The following is a 24,049-nucleotide window of genomic DNA, read 5'->3' as shown; positions in this document are numbered from 1 at the left end:
TACATATGCACATGTATAATTTATTGTTTGCACTAGGTGCTGAAGGGAGATAAGTGTTTGAGGATTTTTAAGTAAACATTAAGTAAATATGTTCTCAAACTTCCCTTTGGAATTCTTAAAACCTCCTTGACACAAAATATTTATGGTATGAATTTAGTAAGACTTCAATATTTGTTTCCTTGAGCACAAGAATTCTTACTGAATAGATCAGAGTGATTGGCCTGATAAAATATTCCCTTAAAATCTGGACTACATCTGGTGTTTAGCAGGAGTTAGTGCTGTAGTATTCACGCAGAATTACCTTTGCATTTTGCATGGATCATACACGTGGAAAAGCCAAACATTTTTGTGTACTGAGGGAAACCCTCTCTGTTTGTTGCAGTTCCTGGTACAGAGGCAGAGGCTGTGGGATGCAGAGGACAGGGTGTAGGAGTGTCGGGGGTAGGAGGGGCAGGACAGACGGAGAGCAGAGATCTCTGCAGCCAGGTCAGGAACTTGGGGTTTATTGCAAAGGGCCTGGGTGCAGGGCCCTGCTGGGAGCTGCAGCCACAGCTCAGAGCAGGCTGAGAGAAGAGAGAGGGAGAGAGAATGAGAGGGTGAGAGAGTAAAAGGGTAAAAGAGTAAAAAAGGTAAGAGCCAGGTTCCCGTTACAGTACAATAAATATTCCTGTGTGTTGAATATTCTAATTCTCACTAGCCAATCTAGTACAAGATACAAATCCCATAGTATTTACACACAGCCTATAAGAATCACTACATTACCACACTGTGTTACATTTTAAACCCTAAAAAACTCCTCTTTGGGCCCCTTCTGTAGGGTCTGCTCTGACCCTTGGGCCTGTCTGCAAGCAGAGGGTGTTGTTCCATCAAAAGGGGATCACCTTCAGCCAGCCACACCATTGTTTTCCAGTTGTTCAGTAACTGAGGGATCTCAAAGCTTGCTTTCATTTCAAACTCACTAGTAGTTTCTATATTCTCAAAATCATTTGCCAGGCAATCATATTTATAAGGCTTTCCTGTTTCATCTTCCCCAACAACAGGATATCCTGCCTGGTCCTCAGCTGCTCCTCTCACAAGGGCACAGATCTCCCAACCTTACAGAACATATCTGCTAGCCCTGGAACACCTCAAATGACACCAGGCTTCCAGCTTTTAACAGCTCAGCTGAGCTCAGCAAATTCCTCCCATGGTGGAACAGAGAAACCACAGCAGGACATGTGAGACTTTGAGTGATAAGCAGGGATGATGATATCAAATGTACCCTCTGAAATCAATCCCCTCTCCTTGTACTAATCAAAACATTGTCCTCCACAAGCAGATAAAGCTGCAGTGTCTCAGCATGACGCCTTGCATTTGATATTCCTTGCAAACTGTGCTCTTTGGAGACAGATTTTAGGATTGTGCATTTGGAATACCAACTAGCACTAGACACGTGGTTAGGAAAAAACTAAAATCATGTTCAGCTACACCAGTGTACCTCCTGGGTTCCTTTATCACTCTGAATAGTGGTTAAAGACAAAGTTTAGAGGCCTTCAAATCCAGTTCACTGAGAAGGAAATATCCCCCCAAGCCATTACCATGGAGGTCAGGGGAGCATTTCTGTGGAAACAGAGGCAAAGTCAGGGTTTATAGGAACACAAAAAGCAGTGTGGTTCTGTCTGCTGGTTCAGTCAGAACAGGAGACTGGGTCTGGTCCCTCTCTCAGGGGTTTATGGATTTTAAATCAGAGAGAAAGGTGAAAACATTTCTGAAAGTAGGAAGTTGACATCAGGAGAAGGTAAGGAAAAAGGGACAAGCATAGGGGAGGACAAAATAAAAACAGAGAGGAAAAAAGATGGTTTGAAGGACAGGGAGGTACAAACCAATCCATATTGCTATAATCTGAGTACTTGATCTTTTAACCATGAACATCATAGGTGTCTTTCTGCTGTACACACACTGGGAGCAGTCTTGACATTGTATTTTCACAAAGACTTTCAGTCTTCTTTAATCCTTCATTCAAGAATTCTGGCACTTAAATTCACCCACAATGGGAACTCTGCCAAATTTTAACACTGATGAGTTATTTTCTGGTCTTTTTATTGAGCTGAAATACAAATGCCTGTACAATCTTCAGCCTTGCTAGAATCTATCTGAAACACATCATCTTCACTCCAGGTAGAAGTAGTAGAAGTGGGATTATAAGAAGAAAATAGTGAGACCATTAGAAGAAAATAGTTATTAGATTTCTGAGGTATAAAATATTTTGTCTATTATCTTCCATTGTGATACAACTGTTTAATTACTATCCTGTTGCATAGTGGAATGAGTTAAGCTGTCTGCTCACCTCTAATACTTATTTGTTTACTTAGCTTAGTTTATTATAGTCCTTGAATAATTTTTTTAGGGACACTGTGAAACAGGCTGCCACAGACAAGGTGCTGCCTTCAACAGCACCATGTACAGAACTCACATTTCCAAATCTTTGTGCTGAAATTAGGGACCTTCCTCTCCACTGCACCCTGGTCCTTTCCCTGCACCCTGGGCTGGGCACTGTGTTTCTTTTTGGATTTTTTTTTCCCTCCAAATCCCCTGTCCTCAGTTCCAGTCCCAGGCTCAGTTTTGGTCTGGGTCACAATCATACAACTGCAATTATCAGAAGGTCCTGCCAGCTCTTGGCTGGATCAGGGCTCTCTGCTGGCAGGACTCAGAGGCAGCTGAGCTTTCCAGTTCTAGCAAGTAAACTGAACAATGATTTCTCAAAAGTTTGTAACTCAGCCAACGTTAGGAGCTCTTAATGGCTATCAAACATGACACAAAGACCACTTCACAACAAATACCAAGTCCTTTTTCCAAAAGGTACTTCAGCAAGACATTGAAAGGAAGATCAGACACATTGCATATCAAAAGAAGTGTGGGCAGCAGGTCAAAGGAAGAGATTGTGCCTCTCTTCTTGGCTCTGGTGAGACTCCAGCTGCAGAGGTGCCTCCAGCCCTCAGGCCCCAGCACAGGAAGGTCAAGGATGTGTTGGAGTGTGTCCAGAGGAGGCCACCAAGCTGATCAGAGGGATTCACAGAATCACTGGGTTGGAAGAGACCTTAAAGATCATTGAGTCCAACCCAGCCCCAACACCTCAGCTAGACCATGGCACTGAGTGCCACATCCAGGCTTTGTTAAACACACCCAGGGATGGGGACTCCACCACCTCCCCGGGCAGCCATTCCAGAACTTTATCACCCTTTCTGTGAAAAGCTTTTTCCTGCTATCCAACCTGAATTTCCCTTGGCACAGCTTGAGGCTGTGTGCTCTGGTTGTGTCAGTGCTGCTGAAGACAGAGCCCAGCCCCAGGTGAGCACAGGCACCTTTCAGGAGCTGTGCAGAGTGATGGGGGCACCCCTGAGTCTCCTTTTCTCCAGGCTGAGCACCCCCAGCAGTTCCTCACAGGGTTTGTGTTCCCAGCCCCTCTGGATGTGCTCAGTGTCCCAAGGTCCTTCCCAATCTGAGGGGCCAGAGCTGGGCACAGCACTCACGGTGTGCCCTCAGCAGCGCCAGGCACAGGGGAATGATGCCCTCCCTGCTCCTGGATGGAGCACCTCTCCTGTGAGGAAAGGCTGAGAGAACTGGGATTGCTCAGCCTGGAGAAGAAAAGCTTCAGGGTGACCTCATTGTGACCTTCCAGCACCTGAGGGAGTCTAAAATGAAAATGGAGAGAGACTGTGCAAGAGAATGGAGTTATAGACAAGGGGGAATGGCTCCCACTGCCAGAGGGCAGGGATTGGGAATTAGGAATTGTTCCCTGGCAGGGTGGGCAGGCCCTGGCACAGCTGTGGCTGCCCTTGGATCCCTGGCAGTGCCCAAGGCCAGGTTGGACATTGGGGCTTGGAGCAGCCCATCTGAGAAATGACCAAAGTGTGCAGTCAAACCTGTCTAACAGGTAATGCCCAGGTCCCTCCCATCAACACCCTGAGACACCTGAGGGTTCCAGTGATGACAGGGTATCTCAGACCTTTTTTGTAGGAAGTAATGGTATGAACACAGCCTAAAATGCAGAAAAGGTTTTGATCATTCATTAGTGGACAGAGCTGAAAATGCACAAGTCTATGGCTCCAAGACCACCCACTGCAATTGCTTTTGTTAAATAAAATAGACTAATTTTAAAGCTGCTCATACTGTTGAAATTCCTTTCACCTGTTACTGAGGTGGGAGATGGCACATTATCCCATCCTTTGGTATAAGCAAAATATCCCCCCATAAACAATATAGATTTGGTCCTGGAAGCAAATTTAGATTGGATCTTTAGATACAAGATGCTACTCCTGACAGTAACTGCTGCTAGTCCATTTTTCCTCTGTTAAAGTATTTAGAAAAACAATCCTTTTGGAAGAATTATTACTACATTAAAATTGCATGATATTAAGTGACTCATCACTATTTCTAATAGTAACTAAAAAGTGGTTTTCAGGCAGAACAGTTTTATGTATAAAATTTCACCACCTTTATTGGAAGCAAACCTGGCTTGAGCATTAGCAGTAGCCAAATATAAACTTGGAACAGTCTAAATATACAGCATTAAGGTTGATAAATAGAATAATTCTGCTACCTTTGAGGTGACTGGAAACCCTGGGTACAGAGATGTAATAAGTTATGAGATAATGCAATATACATCTGTTTGAGATTGTTAATGTGTTTGGAATGGCCAGAAATTATGGAGATTTTCCAGACTGCACATATAAAACACTTACTCCAAGACTCTGATGAATTTAGAGCCAATATATTTTTTTACAAAGGAGAAAAAATGTGTCAGCATTTTCAGAGGGGGAAAAAACCTTCAACAAAATTGTAGCTCTTGAAACTCCATCCTTGTTCTACTTCTGTTCTAACACGATCTCTGTTCTACAGAAACTGTTAGGAGGGAGTAGGGACATTCAACTCACCTTTGGCTTTTTTAATTACCTGGCCAGCTAATATGTTTCATTTTTTCCCCCACCCAATTAAGTTTAATCCACCACTGTCAGTTTTACAAGTTTTCCAAGAACCTCAATTACCTACATTACCCACATTTCCCTTCTACCCTAAATGAGAATACCAACTAAAAAGAAGATAAACACTTGGTGATGAGCTATTAATCCACAGAATGGTGACAGCTTGATGGGTTTGGATTTTATTCAAAAGCATCTGGATCCTCTTTGAGCAGGTTGAGTGAAGAAAACCTTTTTCCATAAAGCATGACATGACAGTGGTACAGGGCCCCACAGGCTAAGATCTCAAAGTGATAATATTTTTCAGTGCACATTTGTATTCTGCAGCTCTATTCTGACCATGACCAAACTGGCATCCTTCCATGTTCTGTATTAGCTCAGGTTAATTTTTCCTCTAGTTATTTTAAATAAGGTGAAAGGCATTAAAGAGGTGAAATGCCCCGTAGAGAAGCACAGTGCTGTAAAGGAGAAGACAGGAATTTGCTAATTCTAATCCCCAGACAAATATATAATACGATTAAAACAAACATGAAAGTGCAAATTGCAGTCCTAAACCAACAACCCCAGATCCTTTGAAGCTATTCCAGCTGGCAACTTTGACTGCACAAGTCATTTGCTGGGGTGACTTTACTTCACCAGCCCCAAAAAGGTGAGATAGGGTAGCAGTTATATCTCCTCTGACTGCAGAGAAAGAATCACTTCCTTTTTCCACCAAATCTCCTTCCAACCAATATGATTTTGAAAATAAATAGCTTTAGAGATTTATTATCTTTAGGTATTTGTGATTGTTCAATTGAAAAAAACCAAAGCAAAACATGCACACAGCAATAAAACAAATCCAAACAAGTGAAGGATTCACTTGGAGGAATATATATAAATAATAGAATCAACATAGGCCATATTCCACAAGATTAGTATGCTACAAAGGAGAAAACTGAGTCAACTTCTCCATTCAGAACAACACAGGACTGGCTGAGGCTGGAGGGGATCTCTGGAGATTGGCTGGTCCAGCCCGACTTCCTAAGCAGGATCAGCCAAGCAGGTTGTCTGGGACCATGTTCAGATGGTTTTTGAATATCTGCAAGGATGAAACTTCACAATCTCCCTGAGCAACCTGTGCCAGTGCTCAGCATCCTCACAGTGGGAAAAACCCCAACCAACAAAACAAATTACTTCAGCTTAGACAGAGCACCCTCCTCTTTTCTTCCCACTGGAAACCCTTGAAAATAGCCTGGCTCTATTTTCGTACAGAGATCCCCTCCCAGCCCCACAGCCTTCTCTTCTCTTGGCTAAAAAGTCCCAGCTCTCTGTCCTTCCACACATGAGAAATGCTTCAGGCCCTTTGCTATCTTAGAGGTCCACCACTGGCCTGTTCCAGTGGCTCCACATCTGTCTTTTATTGAAATCACAAAGCTGAAAGACTGAATTCAAACTTTTATTTAAATCTCTTCATACTACAACTATGATCACTATCCTGCAAATTAATATCATCTAATGAAAACTGCTTTAACCATAGGGATATTGCACCAATCTCCACATAACTTTTGGCTACAAAGCAGAATCTAAAAGCTGTCTAAAACAGGTTCCCAAGACACAGAGCAAACAGCTGTGTAGTTCAAAAGATGAAAAGCCCACTCAGCTGCAAGGCTTCCCTGCTCCCTTGCTTCTGACCCCAACAAAGGAATTGAAAAGGGTGAGAAGTAACACCACAGAACCTTTTGGAATCAGTTCCTTCGGGTTTTGTGAGGGAACATCATAAACTTTGATTCTGCAGGCTGGTGGGGCAAAGATATTTGACTTTTGCAGAGTAAGAAAGAAGTAAAAAGCCACTAAAAACAGTGTCAAGACCCATCAGACTGGGGACCACTCATGGGGGAGATGGAGGAACTTAACAGATCAAAATATTAAAATCATTCCTTTGGAGAAGAAAGAATCCAAAGACCAAAATATGTTCATTTTCCTTAGAGAGACTGCTCAAAGACTATAGGCTTCAAACCTCTTTTTTTTTTTTCTCCTCTTCTTTTTTTTTTTAATATATCTTCTTTCTATGATATTTAACTTCCAGTTGCCTTATTGGTCAAATTTGCTTTTATTCTCCAAATGCCTCTGATAGCACCAAGTCTTTGAGCTATTGCCCTGCCTGTTCTTTGCCTTACAAATTGTCTATTAAATACCTTATTTCCCATGTGCTTGCTTGCCCCTTTTTTAATTTGGGTGCTGGATTTTGTCACCATTCTTTTGATTAATTGAAATTTTAAATAATCTTTAGCAAGTCACAACTACTTTTGTTATTTTGAAACAAGCAAGCTGCTGTAACCCCAGAAATTAACACAGTTAATCCACACTAAAATCCAGCAGCTTGTCTCCAATGGGAAGCAGAGGATGCACGAGGCATTGGTACAAAAATATGGCACACATGGACCAATGGTCCCCTAGAGCCACCATCCCATTTTATGACAATTAATTTTTTTTTTTGTATTTTCTTCTGTTTTCAGTATCTTGAGTGTGACATTGAATATGTGATAAATTACTCAAGGGGATGGAAATTGCTGTCACCAAGGAAGAACCAAAACAGTGAGAGTTTAAAATCCTCAATTCCCCACTACCTGATTTCCATCACAGATTTCTAAAAGAAGTGATAAATAAAAGCATAGAGGTGAAGAGAATCTGTTTTGGCTTAGTTTTTTGGGGAGGGTTTAATATAAACCTGTCAAGTCTGAACTAGCATAATCTCATTGAAGAAAACCAGCTGTAGATATTAATTTAAACTGGTGAAATCCAGCCTGTGTGACCACAAACTCATTGCCTGTTTGTTTGGGTACAGATTTGGAGGAAGAACTAAAAGAGAAATGAAGGTACACTGAAAAGGAACAAAAATAGTCATAGATTATCAAAGACAACAATTCTCTGGATTGGTTTTCAATTGTCTTCAATATAAACAAACTGAAATTCATCTAATCTATTCTGATTTTAGTAAAACTTGAATACAGTGCAGCATTGAAAAGTTTAAGACACAAGAAGTTGGGCTAGTCAAACAACAGTTCCAGAGAACGATCATATGGAATTATTCACTTCAAAATCTGAATATCTGTCAAGATAAAAGTCATTCATTTACTCTCAGTGCTGTCTGTAGGCTTTGCCTAAACTCATAAAACAAAGATGAGCAGGATGATTTGTTCTAAGCAGGTGACTAAGACTTTAAGAGTTTTTAACAACTAAGGCCCAAACATCCAGCATTTAGATGGATGAATTTAGGCAGAGAAGCTATCTTGGGAATTAACCTTTACCCATGCACCTCTACCCTCATAGAAGTTCTGCAATAATACCTATGTGGCTGATTAATCAACTTATTAAAACTCTGGAGGAGGTAATTGGCCTCCCAAGAGGAATCAGGTGATGTATTCCCTATGACCTGGGCAAGGAAATATCCCTATCTACATAAGAAGTCCTTTCTCTGAAACATATGTAAGTCTGGTCACATATTTGCAAGAAAAGCAAGGAATATATTTCCAAAAATTAAAAGCTGATGCTGAGAAGGGATATCAGCATAAACAGATAAGTGCAGAGGTGACTACAGGAAAAAAGACTGAAAGAGATCAACTTGTTCAGCTTGGTAAAACAAAGGCTAAGAAAGGATCTGATTGCTTTCTAAGCCATGGATAAAGCAAGATGAAAAGAGGGAAAGGACTGCTCATACTAAAAGGGAATTGCTGGCACAAAATCAAAAGTCTACAAACTCATAGCAAAGAACAGTTGGCAGGATGTCAGAAGAGCATTTCAAAGCCTTAGAGGAATTACTTTCCAATAGGAATAATGGGCAAAGTCTAGTGAATTTTGTAATTAAAATTACTATTTTTACAATTAAAATGTAAATATTTGAATTTAAATAATTAAGATTAAATTGTGACTGATACAGGAAAGGACTGGACTTGATCTAAATTATGTTTTCTTGTGTTATTCTTTCATACAGGGATTACACTTTCTCAGCTCACATCACCATTCAACCCCATCCTTCCTTTCCCATATCCATCTCCAAATACAATCATTTTACTCTCCACATCCCCTCAAGCCCTTTGTCTCAACCAACTCCTCCTGTCACTCTCCCTTCCCCTACCTCTAAAAATAACCCTCCAAGGCAGGCATCAGATAAGAAAAGTCAAAAGGAGACACTTTCCCTTGGTGAATTTTCTCTGATCACTGCTCCTTCTACAATTTCCTAGGTCTAACCCCAAGAGTAACTTTCATAGGCAAGAAATCTCCCTAAAAACTGAATTCTTGTAACGTTGACATGAGACTGCTGGTTCTGGACAGGTTGTTATTAGCACTGACAGGAGGAATTGGGAAAGTGCTTCACTCTTACACATGCTGTGTTGTTCCCATCAGAATGAGCCACAGGGAGGGCTTGACACACATCTGCTCTTCACTTGTGTGAGGAAGCCACTGATGCTTAGCCTGCAGCAGTTCAGCCTCAATTGCCAGCCTGTCTCAATGGAAGTGGATCCATTTTTGTCACAGGAAAAGCATGCCATGTTGTGCAAAATTATTCCACTCCCATTACAGTTGAGTGAGAAAAATTCTCCATTGCAAGGTTTGCGTCTATTTTTGGGTGTAACCTAAATATCCAATGCCAAGTCACAGAGAGGTCACTGTGCTCTGAATGTAGAAATGTCTCACAGGCCTTTTGTGCAGCACAATGGCCAACACGAGCAAACAAAAGACCTGGAGCAATCCATGGCTACAAGACAATCCCAGAAATCAGTCAGGGAACCACTGCTTACTTAAGTAATCATTCCTGCCTTTGTAAATCACACAAAGACACAACAAAATACTGGAAAAGATACAATTACAGTTTACTCTACTGCTCTTATGGCCATACACAGAGCTATTCATAGCTCTAACCCAAATAGAAAACACAAAAACACAAATGGGTCTCATGTGTCTGCACGTGTAAAAACATTCAAGCCTATTGTTTAATTCAGTAGCAAAAGCAGAACAAGAGTAAAGAAATCAACTTCAATTTTGAAAATACACCTATTTTCTAGAAATTCAATAAATTTTCATATATGCAGCCCTTTTTCTATCCTACATGTACTGAAAATTGCAACCATCTTCTCAATTAAAAAACCAACAAAACAAAAATCAAGTCTATTTAAGTTCTCTTAATATTGTAATTTTTAAATACTTTTCAGTGCTTTGAACAATAACTATGAAGTTGCTCCTAGTGTCTTTTAAATATTGGTTACTTTCTTTTTGTTCCATTTATCTTCTTAGGGAGCAACACAACTACTCCTCCTCAAAAGCTCAAAGGGTCATGTAGGTTTATATGTTTAATTCCAAATGAATCAGCCTGAAAGCACTTACAGACTGCATTTAGTCAACATCCAAAATTAAATTTTAGACTTTTTAACTGAAATTTCTAATGGTGCATACATACATACATACATACTTACATACATACATACATACATATATGTGTGTGTGTATAAACTTCATATACATATATATATTATATTAACTTTATACATATATATTATATATTATATATTATATATTATATATTATATATTATATTAATTTTATATATATAAGTTAATTCTACAGCTCAAATGCCACTGGATCAGCACCAAATTAATAATAACCATATTAATAATCGTGATTTTAGTTTCAAGGGTAGAAGGATTTTTTCAGTCTCTGCCTCTTCTCCCCTACTCAGCTCAATTAATGTAAAGCCTTTGGACTTTCCACATAAGCCATATCTATGGTTGCCCATCTCTGAGTATTAGAAGCCAAGGAAATCAAATTGCCAAAGATGACATCTGGGATTCATTTTGCCCACTATCAAAAGCTGCAAAAAGGTGTCTCAAGTTACAAGTTTAAGAATCCACCTGAATGACTGAAATACAGCAAGATGCAATGAGACACATCACAGTTATTCTGATTATGGAGATTAGGGATACTTGGGTAATTTTTTTATTATTTGGTTCTTTAATGTGTTGGTAAGCTGTGTTTCCAGATCTTGCTGAACTGGAACAAAGAAATGAGTTGTGATGGTTTTCTGAGGGTTTTTGTTTGGTTTTCTTTGTTGTTATATATATGTCATGTCTATTATGAGTTTTGATATTATGAACTACTCTCCAGCCAAAGTTACACCCCCTGGACACTGTCAGGGCTCTTGAAGACACTTTCTGAGTCAAGATATTTCCAAAACACTTTTCACCTTCCCATTACAAAGGTTGTAACCCAACTTTCTTTGGTTTTCAGATCCTCAAATAATTCAGTGATATTCCCAAAGTATCCAATGCATTAAGTACAGATTCTTTACATACTGCCAACTGCTATTTTCTTAGGCTCTACAGTTTCTTCAGGAAGAACATCAACTCTTCTTCTTCTGCAAGACCTAGGTATTCCACCCACCCTTCTTTGAACAGTGAGAAACCCACAACATCTGCAACCCTCTGTTGCTACAGAGAACAAAATTTAAAACTAATTATGACTGATTAAATACTAGGAAAACCATCACGTGTAAATCAAATCTGGTCAGCACATAAATAAGGGAAGGTATGATGAGCTAATTGCATTATGAAGAGCAAATCTGGAACTTATCTGGGAGGGAAAGGCTTACCAAAATTCACTATTTGGGAATTGAAGAGTTATAAAGCAAAATGTTATATAGTTGAATGTATATTTGATTGTCCAAAGCAGTTATTGAAGCTACTCTTACATCAAGGTTCAAAAAGGAGCTGGGCATTTACATATATTTAAAGGTAAAATAAAGATTTCAAAGGTGAAAATAAATGTAATGGCTACAGATTTAGGACAGCCTCTAAGAGTTGCAAACTAGAATAAAAAAAACAACAACAGAAAGCAGAGTGCACCATGTCTGTCTAACCTGAGTTCTTACATTTCCCTTGGAAACATCTGGAGCAGCTCCTACCAGACACAGAGGACTGGCCTGGACAGACCCAAGAGTTGGTTACTGTTTTGCAAACCAAGGAATTTGACAGTCTGCAGGCAAAACATCTCAAAACTTCATAAAAATATAAAGATGACTCATAGGATCTATTAAAAATAGATATAAGACAACAGAATCCTGGACAAGTAACGCAGCAACACCCAGGAGATTAGGCCTGCAGACACAGCCCACCATGTGGCCCTACACTGTGATCACAGAAGGATATTTACCCCTGCAAAATCACTCATCACACTACTGAGAAGAAACCAGTTTGGTCAGAGGCCCAGAAGAGAATTATTTTAGATTCACAAAACCTATGGATTGCTTGCAAAGTGAGATGAGCACTCCAAGTCACACTTCTTAAAGAAATGCTGGCTATGGGATTACAGCTATTCCACCACAGAGTTACTTTAGGCATTGAAAACCAGCATCTTGGCTCAATAAACTACTCCCCCCAATGAAAAAAATAATTAAAAAATAAAATCACAAACTCTACACGGTGTATCTTAGAACCACCCATTGATTAGAAACTTGCATGGACTTGTATCATGCCCCTACTTAGCTCTCTGAAGACAATGGCTCGGCTTGCAATGTATTTTGTTTTCACTTACACCTTTACCTTCAGTTGTGTCTGAAGGTCCTTAATGTTTGCAGCAGGGAAAAACAATCTCTTTTGTCATCCATGACAATATTTCAGCCAAAGACATCCTTGGCTTTAGGAAATACATAAAAGAAACTGAAATTTCCTCCAGGTGCCATGAATTGATGGCTGTTTTCCTGCAAATTCCCTCAGTATGTACTGAGCAGGCACGTGCCTGGGAGAAAACAAGTGAAAGGAAGGAGCACTTACCACGAGGACAGCGCTCAACCGGTCGCTTTGGACCTGCTGCACTTGGATGCAGGGTCCTGGCACTTGTAACCTTGAGCCGCTGGGAACATTGCCAGCATCTCCATTGGGGATGCTGCTGTTTCCAGGCCCAAGACCTACAGATGCCCTGTACAGGTAGGTGTGAGTGAGTTTACCCACACCAGTGACCTCCAGCATGTCCGGTGGCAGGTGGGAGCTGGGCAGCATGTGCACACTGTAGCAATACTTCTGATAGTCCTCAGCTGGGCAGCAGCAGCCACTGCAGCAGCAATTTCGGCACCAGCAGAGCCGGATGACGGCAAGGAAGAAGACGAACGCCATGAAGATGAATGAGACGCATGCAAGGGAAATGATCAAGTAGATGTTGGTGGCGTTGAGCAGTGGCAGTGGTTCCCCGCTGTCATCGAAGTCGGGCAGTGCCTGGGGCAGGGTGTCAGCCAGCAGGATGCCCACTGTCACCGTGGAGGAGAGCGGTGGATCCCCGTGGTCCCGCACCACCACCACCACCTTGTGCTTGAGGAAGTCGGTGGAGCGCATGGAGCGCGTGGTGCGCAGCTCGCCGGTGTGCGGCGACAGCTGGAACAGGGTGGAGTCGGAGGAATGGGCGAGGTGATAGGAAAGCCAGGCGTTCTCTGCATTGTCCTCATCATCAGCCACCACTTTGGTCACCAGGTAGTCCTCATCAGCCAGGCGGGGCACAACTTCCACAGCTACTGAGCCGTTCTGGCTGGTGGGGTACAGGATGGCGGGGGCATTGTCATTCTGGTCTGAGATGTAAACATTCACTGTTGTGGCAGCACTCAAGGCTGGTGACCCATTGTCCTTGGCTTCCACTTGGAAATGGAAGCTCCTAAGCTGCTCAAAATCAAAGGCACGTTTTGCATAGATGCTCCCATTGGCCAAGTTCATAGACAAAAAGCTGGTCAGGGCACTGCCTGCAACTGTGGAATTCCTGAGCGTGTAAGAGACTCGTCCATTCTCCCCTATATCAGGGTCAGATGCCGAGACCTGGTAGAGAAAAGCACCAAGTGGATTGTTCTCCTCCACAAACACATCGAACGTGTCAGCACCAAAGACAGGAGGGTTATCATTCACGTCAGAAATCTGCACCCAAACAGTCTTGTGAGTGGTGAGAGGAGGAGAACCCAAGTCCATGGCAGTAATGGTGATGTTGTACTCACTAATCAGCTCTCGATCCAGAAGCTCACTGGTGACAAGGCTGTAGTAGTTTTGAAGGGAAGGCTTTAACTGGAAGGGAAGGTTTTCAGATATCTGGCAGGTTACTTTCCCATTCTCCCCAGGGTCCTTATCCAAAATACTCAGCAGAGCTATCACCGTGCCAGGAACAGCATCTTCAGGAATGGGACTGGAAAGGGATGTAATTGTAATCTCTGGGCCATGATTGTTCACATCTGTGATTTCCACCAGCAGCTTAGCTGTGCTGGACATGCCAAATGCCCCACTATCCTTTGCCTCAATCAGCATCTCGAGAAGGGGTCTCTGAACAGCTAAAATGCCATTGACTGTCACCTCCCCAGTGTGTGGGTGAACTGAGAACATTCGCTGTAAGTCAGCAGAAGTTGTATTGCTAAAGGAATACCTGACCTCTCCATTCGGACCTTCATCCAAGTCCGTGGCGTGCACTTGGACTACCAAAGTGCCACTGGGGGAGTTCTCCAAGATACTCGCCCTGTAGACCGAGTGCTCAAATTCTGGTGCATTGTCATTGCTATCCAGCACAGTCACAATGACCGGGACATCACCAGACTTTGGAGGGTTCCCACCATCTTTGGCTGTAAGCACAAGTCTGTGAGTGGCTTGCTGCTCCCTGTCTAAGGCTTTCTTTAGCACCAATTCAGGATATTTACTCCCATCCCCACGTATCTGCATTTCCAGATAGAAATGTTCATCAGGGCTCAGAGTATAATTCTGGACACTGTTAGCACCTTCATCCAGATCTTGGGCGGTGGGGAGTGTAAACCGTGCCCCAGGTGACAGGAACTCCGGCATGTTTATATGATATTCACTTAAGGGGAAGCTGGGGGAGTTGTCATTTATGTCCAAGACTTTGAATTCCATCCTGTAAAGCTCTAGAGGGTTTTCTAACACAAGCTCGTAATTCAGAAGACAGACAGACTTTAACTCACAAAGCTGCTCTCTGTCTATGGGCTCGTTAACAGACAAAGCTCCTGTGCTGGCATTTATATTAAAATATTGCTTACTTGAACCGGTGATCATGCGAAATTTCCGAGCTGAAAGTGTAGCTGCATCTATTCCTAAATCCTTTGCTATGTTCCCAACAGACGCTCCACGCTCTGTTTCCTCGGCGATGGAATACACTATTTGCCCGTCCGCGGTGCAGCAAATAAGGCAGAAAACCATTAAATAGCCCCGCATGCTTCCTCCCCTGGCTCAGCTCCCCGCAGACCGGCTCAGCAGGAACATAATCCAGAATTTCAGCGAACGCCCCAAGTTCCCGACGCGGAGCGATCGGGCACCGGGGCGCACCGGCGGCAAGTTCGGTGCAGGCGCGGGAGGCTCCGCGGCGGCTCCGCTCCCCCCGGGCCGTGCCGCGCCGCCGGCTGCCGTGCGGGGCTCGGCGGCAGCTCCGCAGCGCTGCGCCCGCCGCCGCCGCTCGCTGTGACCGGAGCGCCGGCCCCGCGCGGCTCTTAGACAGGCAGCGGCGGCCGCGGCGCCACCCAGAGGCCGCGGCGACACCCGCGGCACCGGGGGAGGGGGCTGCGCTCCCCCCGCCGCCGCTGTCCCGCCGGCCGGCGGCGGCTTCTCCTCCCCTCCTCTTCTTCCCCTCTTTTTTTAGCGCCCCGACGGAGATGGGGCGGGGGGCTGCGCGCAGCCCGAGTGCGCGTCATGTATGTGTTGCCTTGAAAAAGAGAGGCAGAGCAGAGCCCCCTCCTCCCTCCGCTCCTTGCGGGAGAGGCAGCGAGAGGATGCGCTGTCAGAGAACCGCATCCGGAAGGGAAAGGCGGATGAGAAGTGACAGGCATCGGCTAAACATGGGTCAGCACAGCCCAGACACGCTCCGGCTGAGCACAACATTTCCCAGAGGGGGTTTAAGAGCACAATTAGAGGAGGCAGTCGACTCTACCCCTGTTAAACTTTACGGGGGAAAAAAAAAAAAAAGAAAAAATAAAAGAAAAAATAAAAAGGAGGGGGGAAAAAGCGGGGGAGAAAAGAGAATATGGAAAAAGGAAAAAGAAAAAGGCTCTTTCCTGCTTCCCAGCTTCGCCTTCTGAACAAGAGAAATTAACACGAATTATTGGAGAGAAAGGTCTCTGCTCGGACAGTCAGATCACCCCCAGCCACAGATGAGCTCCCATCCAGCCTCCCAAAGCAGGATGGGGGTGGCTCGGGTGGCAGGGGGAAACGGGAGGCTGCAGCAGTTCAATTACTCACATAGAAATAAATATCAGCACCAGAGAGGTTTTGCATTTAGGACATCCCCAAGGATTGTGGGGAGAGATGAGCTGATACCACAGAGAGACTGCAAATCATGAGAGAAAAAAATAACATCAAAGCTCTCTGCTCCCCCAGCTTTCCACACAGAGGGAACAGTTACCAAATACACCCCAAAGCAGATACGAGAGGGCAGAAAAGCATTTGAAAATATCCTCCTGGAAAACCTTCCTGGAAGGATCTTCAGCAGCAGTTTATACTGATGGGCCCTGGCAGCACCTCCATCTCCTCTGTTTCCACTTCCCTTCTGTGAGAGCTTGTTGTGATGAGATCATGATTGATCAAAAGAAAAAGGCTATAAATGTGTAACAAGGACAGATCTTAACCCTTCTCATATTCATTGTGCTTCTTTCTGCAGCTGAAAATTTCCAGGCAAATGAAACAGAACATTTCAATAATATATAGTATACATAGGGCCTCTCAAAAAGGGAGAAAATCTGGAGCACAGCCAAACATTGTACATTAAATTAAAAAAAAATCAATACATCTCTTTGCATCTTCACAACTCAGCAAAGCCCCACAGTGAGGTTCTCATCCTGGCACACTGGAACAGATCTTGGTCTGCTCCAGCACAACTGTCTGCAGATGTGATTTTTTTAACTCCAGGAGGTCCTGGCAGTACCTGAATGTTGCATTTTACTTCTGCTCATTGATGCTACCGAATCCCTTACAGCTCAGAGGTAGCAGGGGTGGCAGCAGAAAGCTGAGAGAAAGCTACAGAGCTGCTGCTGTGCACTCACCTCAATCCACAGAGGACATAAATCTGTCAATAACCCATTGCACACCATATACAATGCAAGTACTCATCATTTGCTCATCATTTGCTGCTTACCCCTTTTTCTTGTTTGTTAAGTGCAGAAATGCCCAATTCCTATCCAATCACAACAGAATTATCATCCAGCCTCCCCCCACTCCCAATCTGCCCTAGATTCCTCTTCTGCAACAATGTCATCCACAATACCAGAGAAGCTGCTGGGTTTTCGGCTCTGTAGTGATGCACAGTCGTTTCTAAACACCCTGAACCAATGCAATGACATCTATTAAAGTCACGGGAAAGACTGATGTATTCCTTAACATTAACCTGCAGCAAGGATAAATCCATCTGTCTGGGAAGAGCTGAAAAGCCACCTGTTGATCCCTCAGGTGCACACACAGGTAAACACACAGCCTCTACCTGCCCATCTGTGACTCAGTTTATGATGAGGAAGCCCAAGAATTTTGGGCTCAACATCCTCTTGTTGAGCAGACAAACCCCCTCAAAGGCAGATTTTCCTCAAAGTTAATATTGGAATGACAAGCTGTAGTTATTCATTGTGGTGCCTGAAATACTAGCAGTGCTAGAAGAAACTGATTAGTGAATGGCCAAAATCAAAGTAATTGCATATTTGCCTCTCAGATGTACTCACCTTTTGAGGAGTATCAGCAGCCCACAATGATATCAGTCTTTATTCCATTCATTTACAACTTATTTACCAAGAAATAAGTTTTTCATCTTTCTGCTATATCTCTAATTTTGCAGCATTGCCCAGTGCTTGTTTACAGGACTCTAAGTGAATTTGTCTTCATTTGTTTTTAACATTATTTTAAAACCTCACCACCCTGCTTTTGTGTTTTGGCATAGCTTTTCCTCTTGTCATTTTCCACTGTGAACAGTGATGGGTCAGGCAACTTTGCTCACCAGAACGTGCATGTAGCCATCACCATGTTGGCACTCAGATCCTACCATGCTACCTTCCCAACCCAGCACATGAGGGTCTGATCCCCACATCACCACTCAGGTAAGCAGCTCTGGGTCACAGGCAAGATCCAGTGCTCAGTAATATTAAATATCGAGGGCCAGTTACAACACAGACACTGCTGCCATGAAGGGAATAACAGAGTTGTACCACGGGGGCAGAATCCAGCCTTGCCCGTTGTGTGAAGCCACTGCTCTGCTTGGCTGAGTCCCAGGCGTGTTCCTCCCTGCCTGTTTGTGCTTTGCCTTCCACATCCAGCTCAAGGCAGTCTCAAGTGGGCCTTTACACACAGGGTCCCCACTCACTTTTTGGGTCACCCTTCCACCTAATCCTTCATTTAAGGGTCTCCAATCTCAAAGGTTTCTTCTCCATTTCAATTCACTGTCCCTAATTACATAACTATGCTCTATTAAAGAATTAAGTTGTATTAAACACCTTTAACACAGACACTTTCCTTGGTATCACAGCAGACAATCTAACCTCTGTTTCAACCCCCGCATCTTACATTTGCCTTCAGTTTGCCATATCCAAACCATTCCCTATCCCCTTCTCTCTGCTGGACCCATTCTTAGAGCCCGTTTGACCCAACTGACGGAGGAATTCATCTTCGTGATCCTTCTCAGGTACCATTCACTTCCACACGACCTCTCATCATGTCTCACTCCCCGACGGGTTCAGAGAGCTCATCCCTCTGCGCTCCTCTGCCTGCCTGGTGCTTGCCCTTGCACCGCCTCGGGGCGCACTCATTCTCCCTCCCTGCCTTACATTTTCAGGCAATCCTCCCCTTTTCCCGCGGTTAGACGTCGCTAGTCCAGCCACGTTGTGCTTCTGGTGGCTGCCAGAAGAACTATTACACCAGCAAAGGCCAAAACGAAAGGCGAAGACCAAAACCGGTTTGCGTGGTGGCTGTGGAGCACCACATGAAGGGACACTCGTGCTTGAACATCATCATTATGTCAGCGATTATTTAAAAGCGCCATTTCCGTGGTCAATGCATCAGAGGTGGTGCCTTTGACGGAGGTTTGCGGGACACGTCCTGCTCAGTGCTGGGGCTTGGGACAATCCCAGGGGCGCTCACCAGAACCGAGGGACGGCCATTGGTGCTAAATTAGGGCACTGAACTTCAGCGGGAGACAGCAGGGGAATCTGTGAAGAACGGACGGAACGACAGCTCTGCTGCTCCTCCTCCCACGGAAATCGAGGAGCTCTGCGCGGCGCAGGTGCCCCCGGAGGGCACCTCCAGCCCCCACCGCCGCCCAAAGGAGCACATGAAGATCTCCCACAATAATGGGAACCCGGCAGTGCACAGGGTCTGCCTGCGAACCAAGGACGACCAGACCTCGGACCGAGCCCAGATCGCCCCCACAGAGCCGCCGACGGAGGTGCAGGGACCCCGCTATCCCTTTCACACGAAAGGAAGGACGGGGCTGCCCCGGAGACCCCAAACACCGGGCGCCTCCGCTCGGGAGGTGTGGCAGGCAGCCCGCCCTGAGCCCTGCGGGAGCCCCCCAGCCCAGGCTCGCTCCCAGCCCCGCGCTTCTCCCGGTGGATGGGACAGAAAGAACTTTGGCAGCATCGCCGGGTCGATCCGCTCTGAGCCCCTCTTCTTTGCCAAGGCAGGCTGTGCCTGCTGGCAGAGGGAGCAGTGGTGTCAGGATGCCCTTCAAAAAGCTCGCAGCCGCTCCCTGGGGAAGCACGAGCAGAGATGACTTTTAGCTACCAGCAGCCCGGAGTAACGAACGCATATGCAGAGGATTTTTAGATTCCCTGGAAAATCCTCATTACCCGCATCGAGGCACAGAAACAGGGACCCACTACATGCTATTCAGTACATCGCGGGCATGATCTCGTCTCTCTAACACGAGGACACAGATCGCTCTGTTGTCCCCCGGTCAGAAATCACTGGATTTGACGGAAGCTGCTGGGGATGACACCAGCGACAGCGGCTACGGGGGCTCAGTCCCGCTCGGGCGGCAGGAGCGGCTCCGAGCCGAGCACTCGGAGTCTCTGACAACTCCGAGGCAGCCGTGCCGAGCATTTCCCTGCCTGTAAAATCTCGTTTGGAAGCTGCAAAACATCCTCCGGCTACCACGGCGGAGCAGGCGCTGCTGCCGCTTCCCCCGCGCTGCTACCGCTGCCAGCGCAGCCCCGCCTCGGCTGCCGGGACTGCGCTGTGCCTGATAACACCGCCTTAATCAGCGTCACTCTCCAGAAAAACGGGCGGCGGTACCAGCAGCCTGGGCTTGCAGCGACTGACGGCTCTGCGCGAAATCGGCAGCGTTTATTCAAGCACTGACGGATATTCTAGAGCGTTCTGTTAACCACTCCTGCCCCGACTATTCCGCGAAGTAAAAGCATCCACGAGCTGTTTCTAAAGTTAAGATTGCTTTATGTTTCTAACAGAAATATTGGAATATTTTCTTGACAGTGTACGTCTGTAAGAAACCTCGATAAATTCTTCAACTCGTTATTACAGTCAGAGAAACCAAGGGGAACCGAACAGAAGCCAAATCCTGCCCTGCCCCAAACGGCACTGAGACCCCACATCGCCCTTAATCATAACCCAGAGAAACTAGTTGCTTTCCACATCTGTGTGCAAATGCTAATTCTCCATCTTTTACAGAGGCAGTTAAATCTATTTATAAGCTTAAAATACATGGTTTTGCTTTAGAAATCAGAGGTTCCACCACAGGCATGTGAATAAAGAAGGGACAGTTCTACAGAGCTGGGGCAGACCCTGCTTCTCACAACTGAAGTAGTTCACGCATAGTTAAGTGGTGATCACGCACTCCCCTTCAGCACGCGACTCCCGTTCACCATCAAAGGAGACTAAATAAACAATCCCCAGCAAATACACAAAGAACTCAAAGCTAAAGCCGATACTAAGTGGTCTAAGAGAAGAAAAGAGAAAATCGTGGGACACAATGAAATGCTTTTCTACGGATCGACGAGAGATAACCCACTCCTACGATACTTTCCAAAAAGGACATGAAGTTTTAAATATTCATTGCTGTTTTCTGTACACCTATAAACACCATTCTCGTAATCTTGGAAACAACGACCCGTCATTTAAATTCTACAGTCCGTGACCTTCCTCTAAAGACCTCTATTAGCTCACAACCCAACCAAGTGTATTTAGTCAAAATAAAAATACCGCGTTAACATATATCACTGTGTCTTAAAAATATGAGAGGTGAACCAAAAGTATTGAATGTATAACACAAAATATATATGTACTGCTTGATGTATTACTCCGGCAGCTTTACACATTTCTCTCCTAAGCTATAGAGAAAATTAAATTAGATAGAAGAGAACTTCAATTTTCCCCTTTAAAATTGCTTTAATTTTCTGACAATTAAGAAACACTAAACATGACCAAGATGAGAACCGAGTCAGCTCAGTGCCATCAGCGCTAGGAAAAGATCAGCTGAAAAATTACGGTGTTGGAAACAACCGGTAATTAAACAATCGCTCTCTGAGTCGGGAAATCACTGAGGAAAATAGTACCGAAACTGTTCTCTTGGTATTTTCTGCTCCGCTGCTGAAAGAGCCAAAAGCTTTCAAGCTACCATCACCGAACCACCGAACACCACACACAGAAGTTTTGCGTTATAATTTTCCCTTCACCAAGTTCCCGCCTCTCTCCTCTCTCACCAAATTTGGACTTTTTTTGTCTACAGCGTATTTCTGTACGGATGGGATAAAAGAGACGCCCCATCACTACGAGAAGTGAGAACAGGTCGTAGGAAATGGTAAATTACCACCCTGTTCCTCAAAAAGTTCTCCATCTCTCCACAAAGCATCCTGGATTTTACGACACCCCGCGCTTACACATGCACATATTTTCGATGGACTTCCAGAGAGAGAGCAACGCTCACAACTTTCACCAACATTTCATCCGATCCTATAGCCCCAAAATTATTGCATCATGTATTTCAGTTTCTCAAGAGGGGCGAATTGCGACAATGAGAAAGCTTCTAAATCTAAAAACTCACGAGCGCATTCTTGACACTTGACTGATAAGTCATCAAATAAGGCGTTCAAAGACACATTTACATTCACCTTGAGGGAAATATGAAACTACTGAACAATTCACAATTTGAAAAGCGCCGAAACAGAAAAATAAAATATCCCATAGACCTAGTAATGCAATTTGACGACAAGGAGACAGTAAAATCAAAATTACAAACCCCATTAAAAAAATAACATCCGATGCAAGATACATTTTCAAAAGGGAGAGAAGAAAACACGAGAATTTTGACGGGCAGTCACGTATAGAGAAAATGAAATTTCAAAATGTGAACACGTACACAGCAAGAAGATCATCACGTCTAAATGCAACACACTGGAAAGCTAGAACGTCGTTCTAAAACTCTTGTAACAGAAAAAGCGCATTAATACATCGAAGGTTCATGTATTAAGGAAATCGTACTACCAAAGAGAGAGAAACAAAAATGTTGAGGATTCTTACCACGCTTGAAGCAAGCGGGGAGACAGATGGCCCCTTCCCAGCGGAACCGTTTTCTGCAGCAGGATCGGGCGGCGGCGGAGGGAAGTTGGGGCTGAAAACCATGAGGTCGCTCTTGGCAGCGCCGTCCGCCACGCACAGGCTGCGGCTGTGGCGCTGCGAGTAGGACCAGCTGCCCACTTCGCTGGCGCACACGAGCGTCGTGGGCCCGGGCGCCGAGAGCACGGCCGCCCGCGGCGCCCAGCGCGACGCCCCGTACAGCACCACGGCCAGCAGGAAGAGGCTGGACACGGCGCAGATGGCCACCACCAGCCACACGTTGGTGGCCGCGCTCGCCGCCCCGGCCCCGAGCTCCACGCCCGCCGCCGAGCGCGACACCGCTGAGGACGACGACGACGCCGACGAGGATCCCGCGGCCAGCGCCGCCTCGGCGGCCTCGAGCAGCGACACGCTGAGCGTGGCCGTGGCCGAGCGCGCCGGCTCGCCGTGGTCGCGCACGACGATCAGCAGCCTCTGGCGAGGCCCGTCCGCCTCGTCCAGCGCCCGCGCCGTGCTCACCTCGCCGCTGTAGAGCCCCACGCGGAACGGGCCCTTGCCCCGCGGCTCCCACAGCTCGTAGCGCAGCCACGCGTTGTAGCCCGAGTCGGCGTCCACGGCGCGGATCTTGGCCACCACCTGCCCCGCCGGCGCCCCCCACGCCGCCCACGCCCACAGCGTGCCCGACTCCGAGCCCGCCCCCGACAGCGCCAAAGCCGCCTCCGCCGCCGCCACGCCGCCCGCCTCCGCTGCCGAGCCCGCGGGCGGCAGCAGCGCCGGCGCGTTGTCGTTCTCGTCCAGCACGAACAGCTGCACCGTGGCGTTGCCGCTCAGCGGCGGCTCCCCCGCGTCCACCGCGCGCACCTCGAACTGCAGCACCTGCAGCTCCTCGTAGTCCAAGGGCTGCAGCGCCCACAGACGCCCGCTCTCCGCGTCCACCGACACGTAGCTCGACGCCGGACGCCACCCAACGCCACCCGACGACGACCCCGCGGCGCCGCCGCCAATGCCCACGCCCACGCCGCCGTCCCACACCGAGTAGCTGACGCGCCCGTTGGCCGCCTCGTCCGGGTCCCGCGCCCACAGCCGCGCCAGCTCCGCGCCCGCCGCGTTGTTCTCCCGCGCCAGCACCGTGTACACGGCCTGCGCAAACGAGGGAGCATTGTCGTTCACGTCCGACACCGGCACCCGCAGCCCGCGGCTGGCGCGCAGCGCCGGCGCCCCGCCGTCCTCCGCACGCACCTCCACCTCGTACTCCGACACCCGCTCCCGGTCCAGCGCCTCGCGCAGCACCAGCGAGTACGAGCCCGCGAACGTCGCCTCCAGACCGAACGGCGACGCCGGCCACACCCAGCACCGCACGCGACCGTTCTCGCCCGAGTCCCGGTCCGACACGCTCAGCAGGGCCACCACCGTCCCCAACGACGCGTCCTCGGGCACCGGCACCGACAGCGACGTCACCCACACCTCCGGCGCGTTGTCGTTCACGTCCACCACCTCCAACATCACCTTGCAGTGGCCCGACAGCGGAGGGTAGCCTTTGTCCCTTGCTTCTAC

The 24,049-nt window shown here is 46.2% G+C and overlaps 1 protein-coding gene across 4 annotated transcripts in view; it reads right to left on the bottom strand.

Moving 5' to 3' along the window:
• Window positions 1-24,049, bottom strand: part of LOC128944616 (protocadherin alpha-C1-like) — a 101,652-nt gene that overhangs the window by 63,682 nt on the left and 13,921 nt on the right. Inside the window, exon 1 of one of the 4 annotated variants that reach the window (XM_054287963.1) lies at window positions 12,761-15,305. The exons of the other annotated variants lie outside the window; for them this stretch is intronic. Coding sequence (XP_054143938.1) covers window positions 12,761-15,175 — 2,415 coding nt within the window. The 5' untranslated portion in view covers window positions 15,176-15,305. Of the gene's footprint in view, window positions 1-12,760; window positions 15,306-24,049 lie in introns of those variants that run through there. 4 annotated transcript variants of the gene reach the window in all.

This window comes from Melozone crissalis, unplaced genomic scaffold (genome assembly GCF_028551555.1).
Source record: "Melozone crissalis strain CALT ecotype California unplaced genomic scaffold, PUWL_Pcris_2 ptg000061l_1, whole genome shotgun sequence".
In the NCBI taxonomy this organism is placed as follows: domain Eukaryota; kingdom Metazoa; phylum Chordata; class Aves; order Passeriformes; family Passerellidae; genus Melozone; species Melozone crissalis.
The sequence above is the reverse complement of the archived record's forward strand: the minus strand, read 5'-3'. Positions and strand labels throughout refer to the sequence as shown.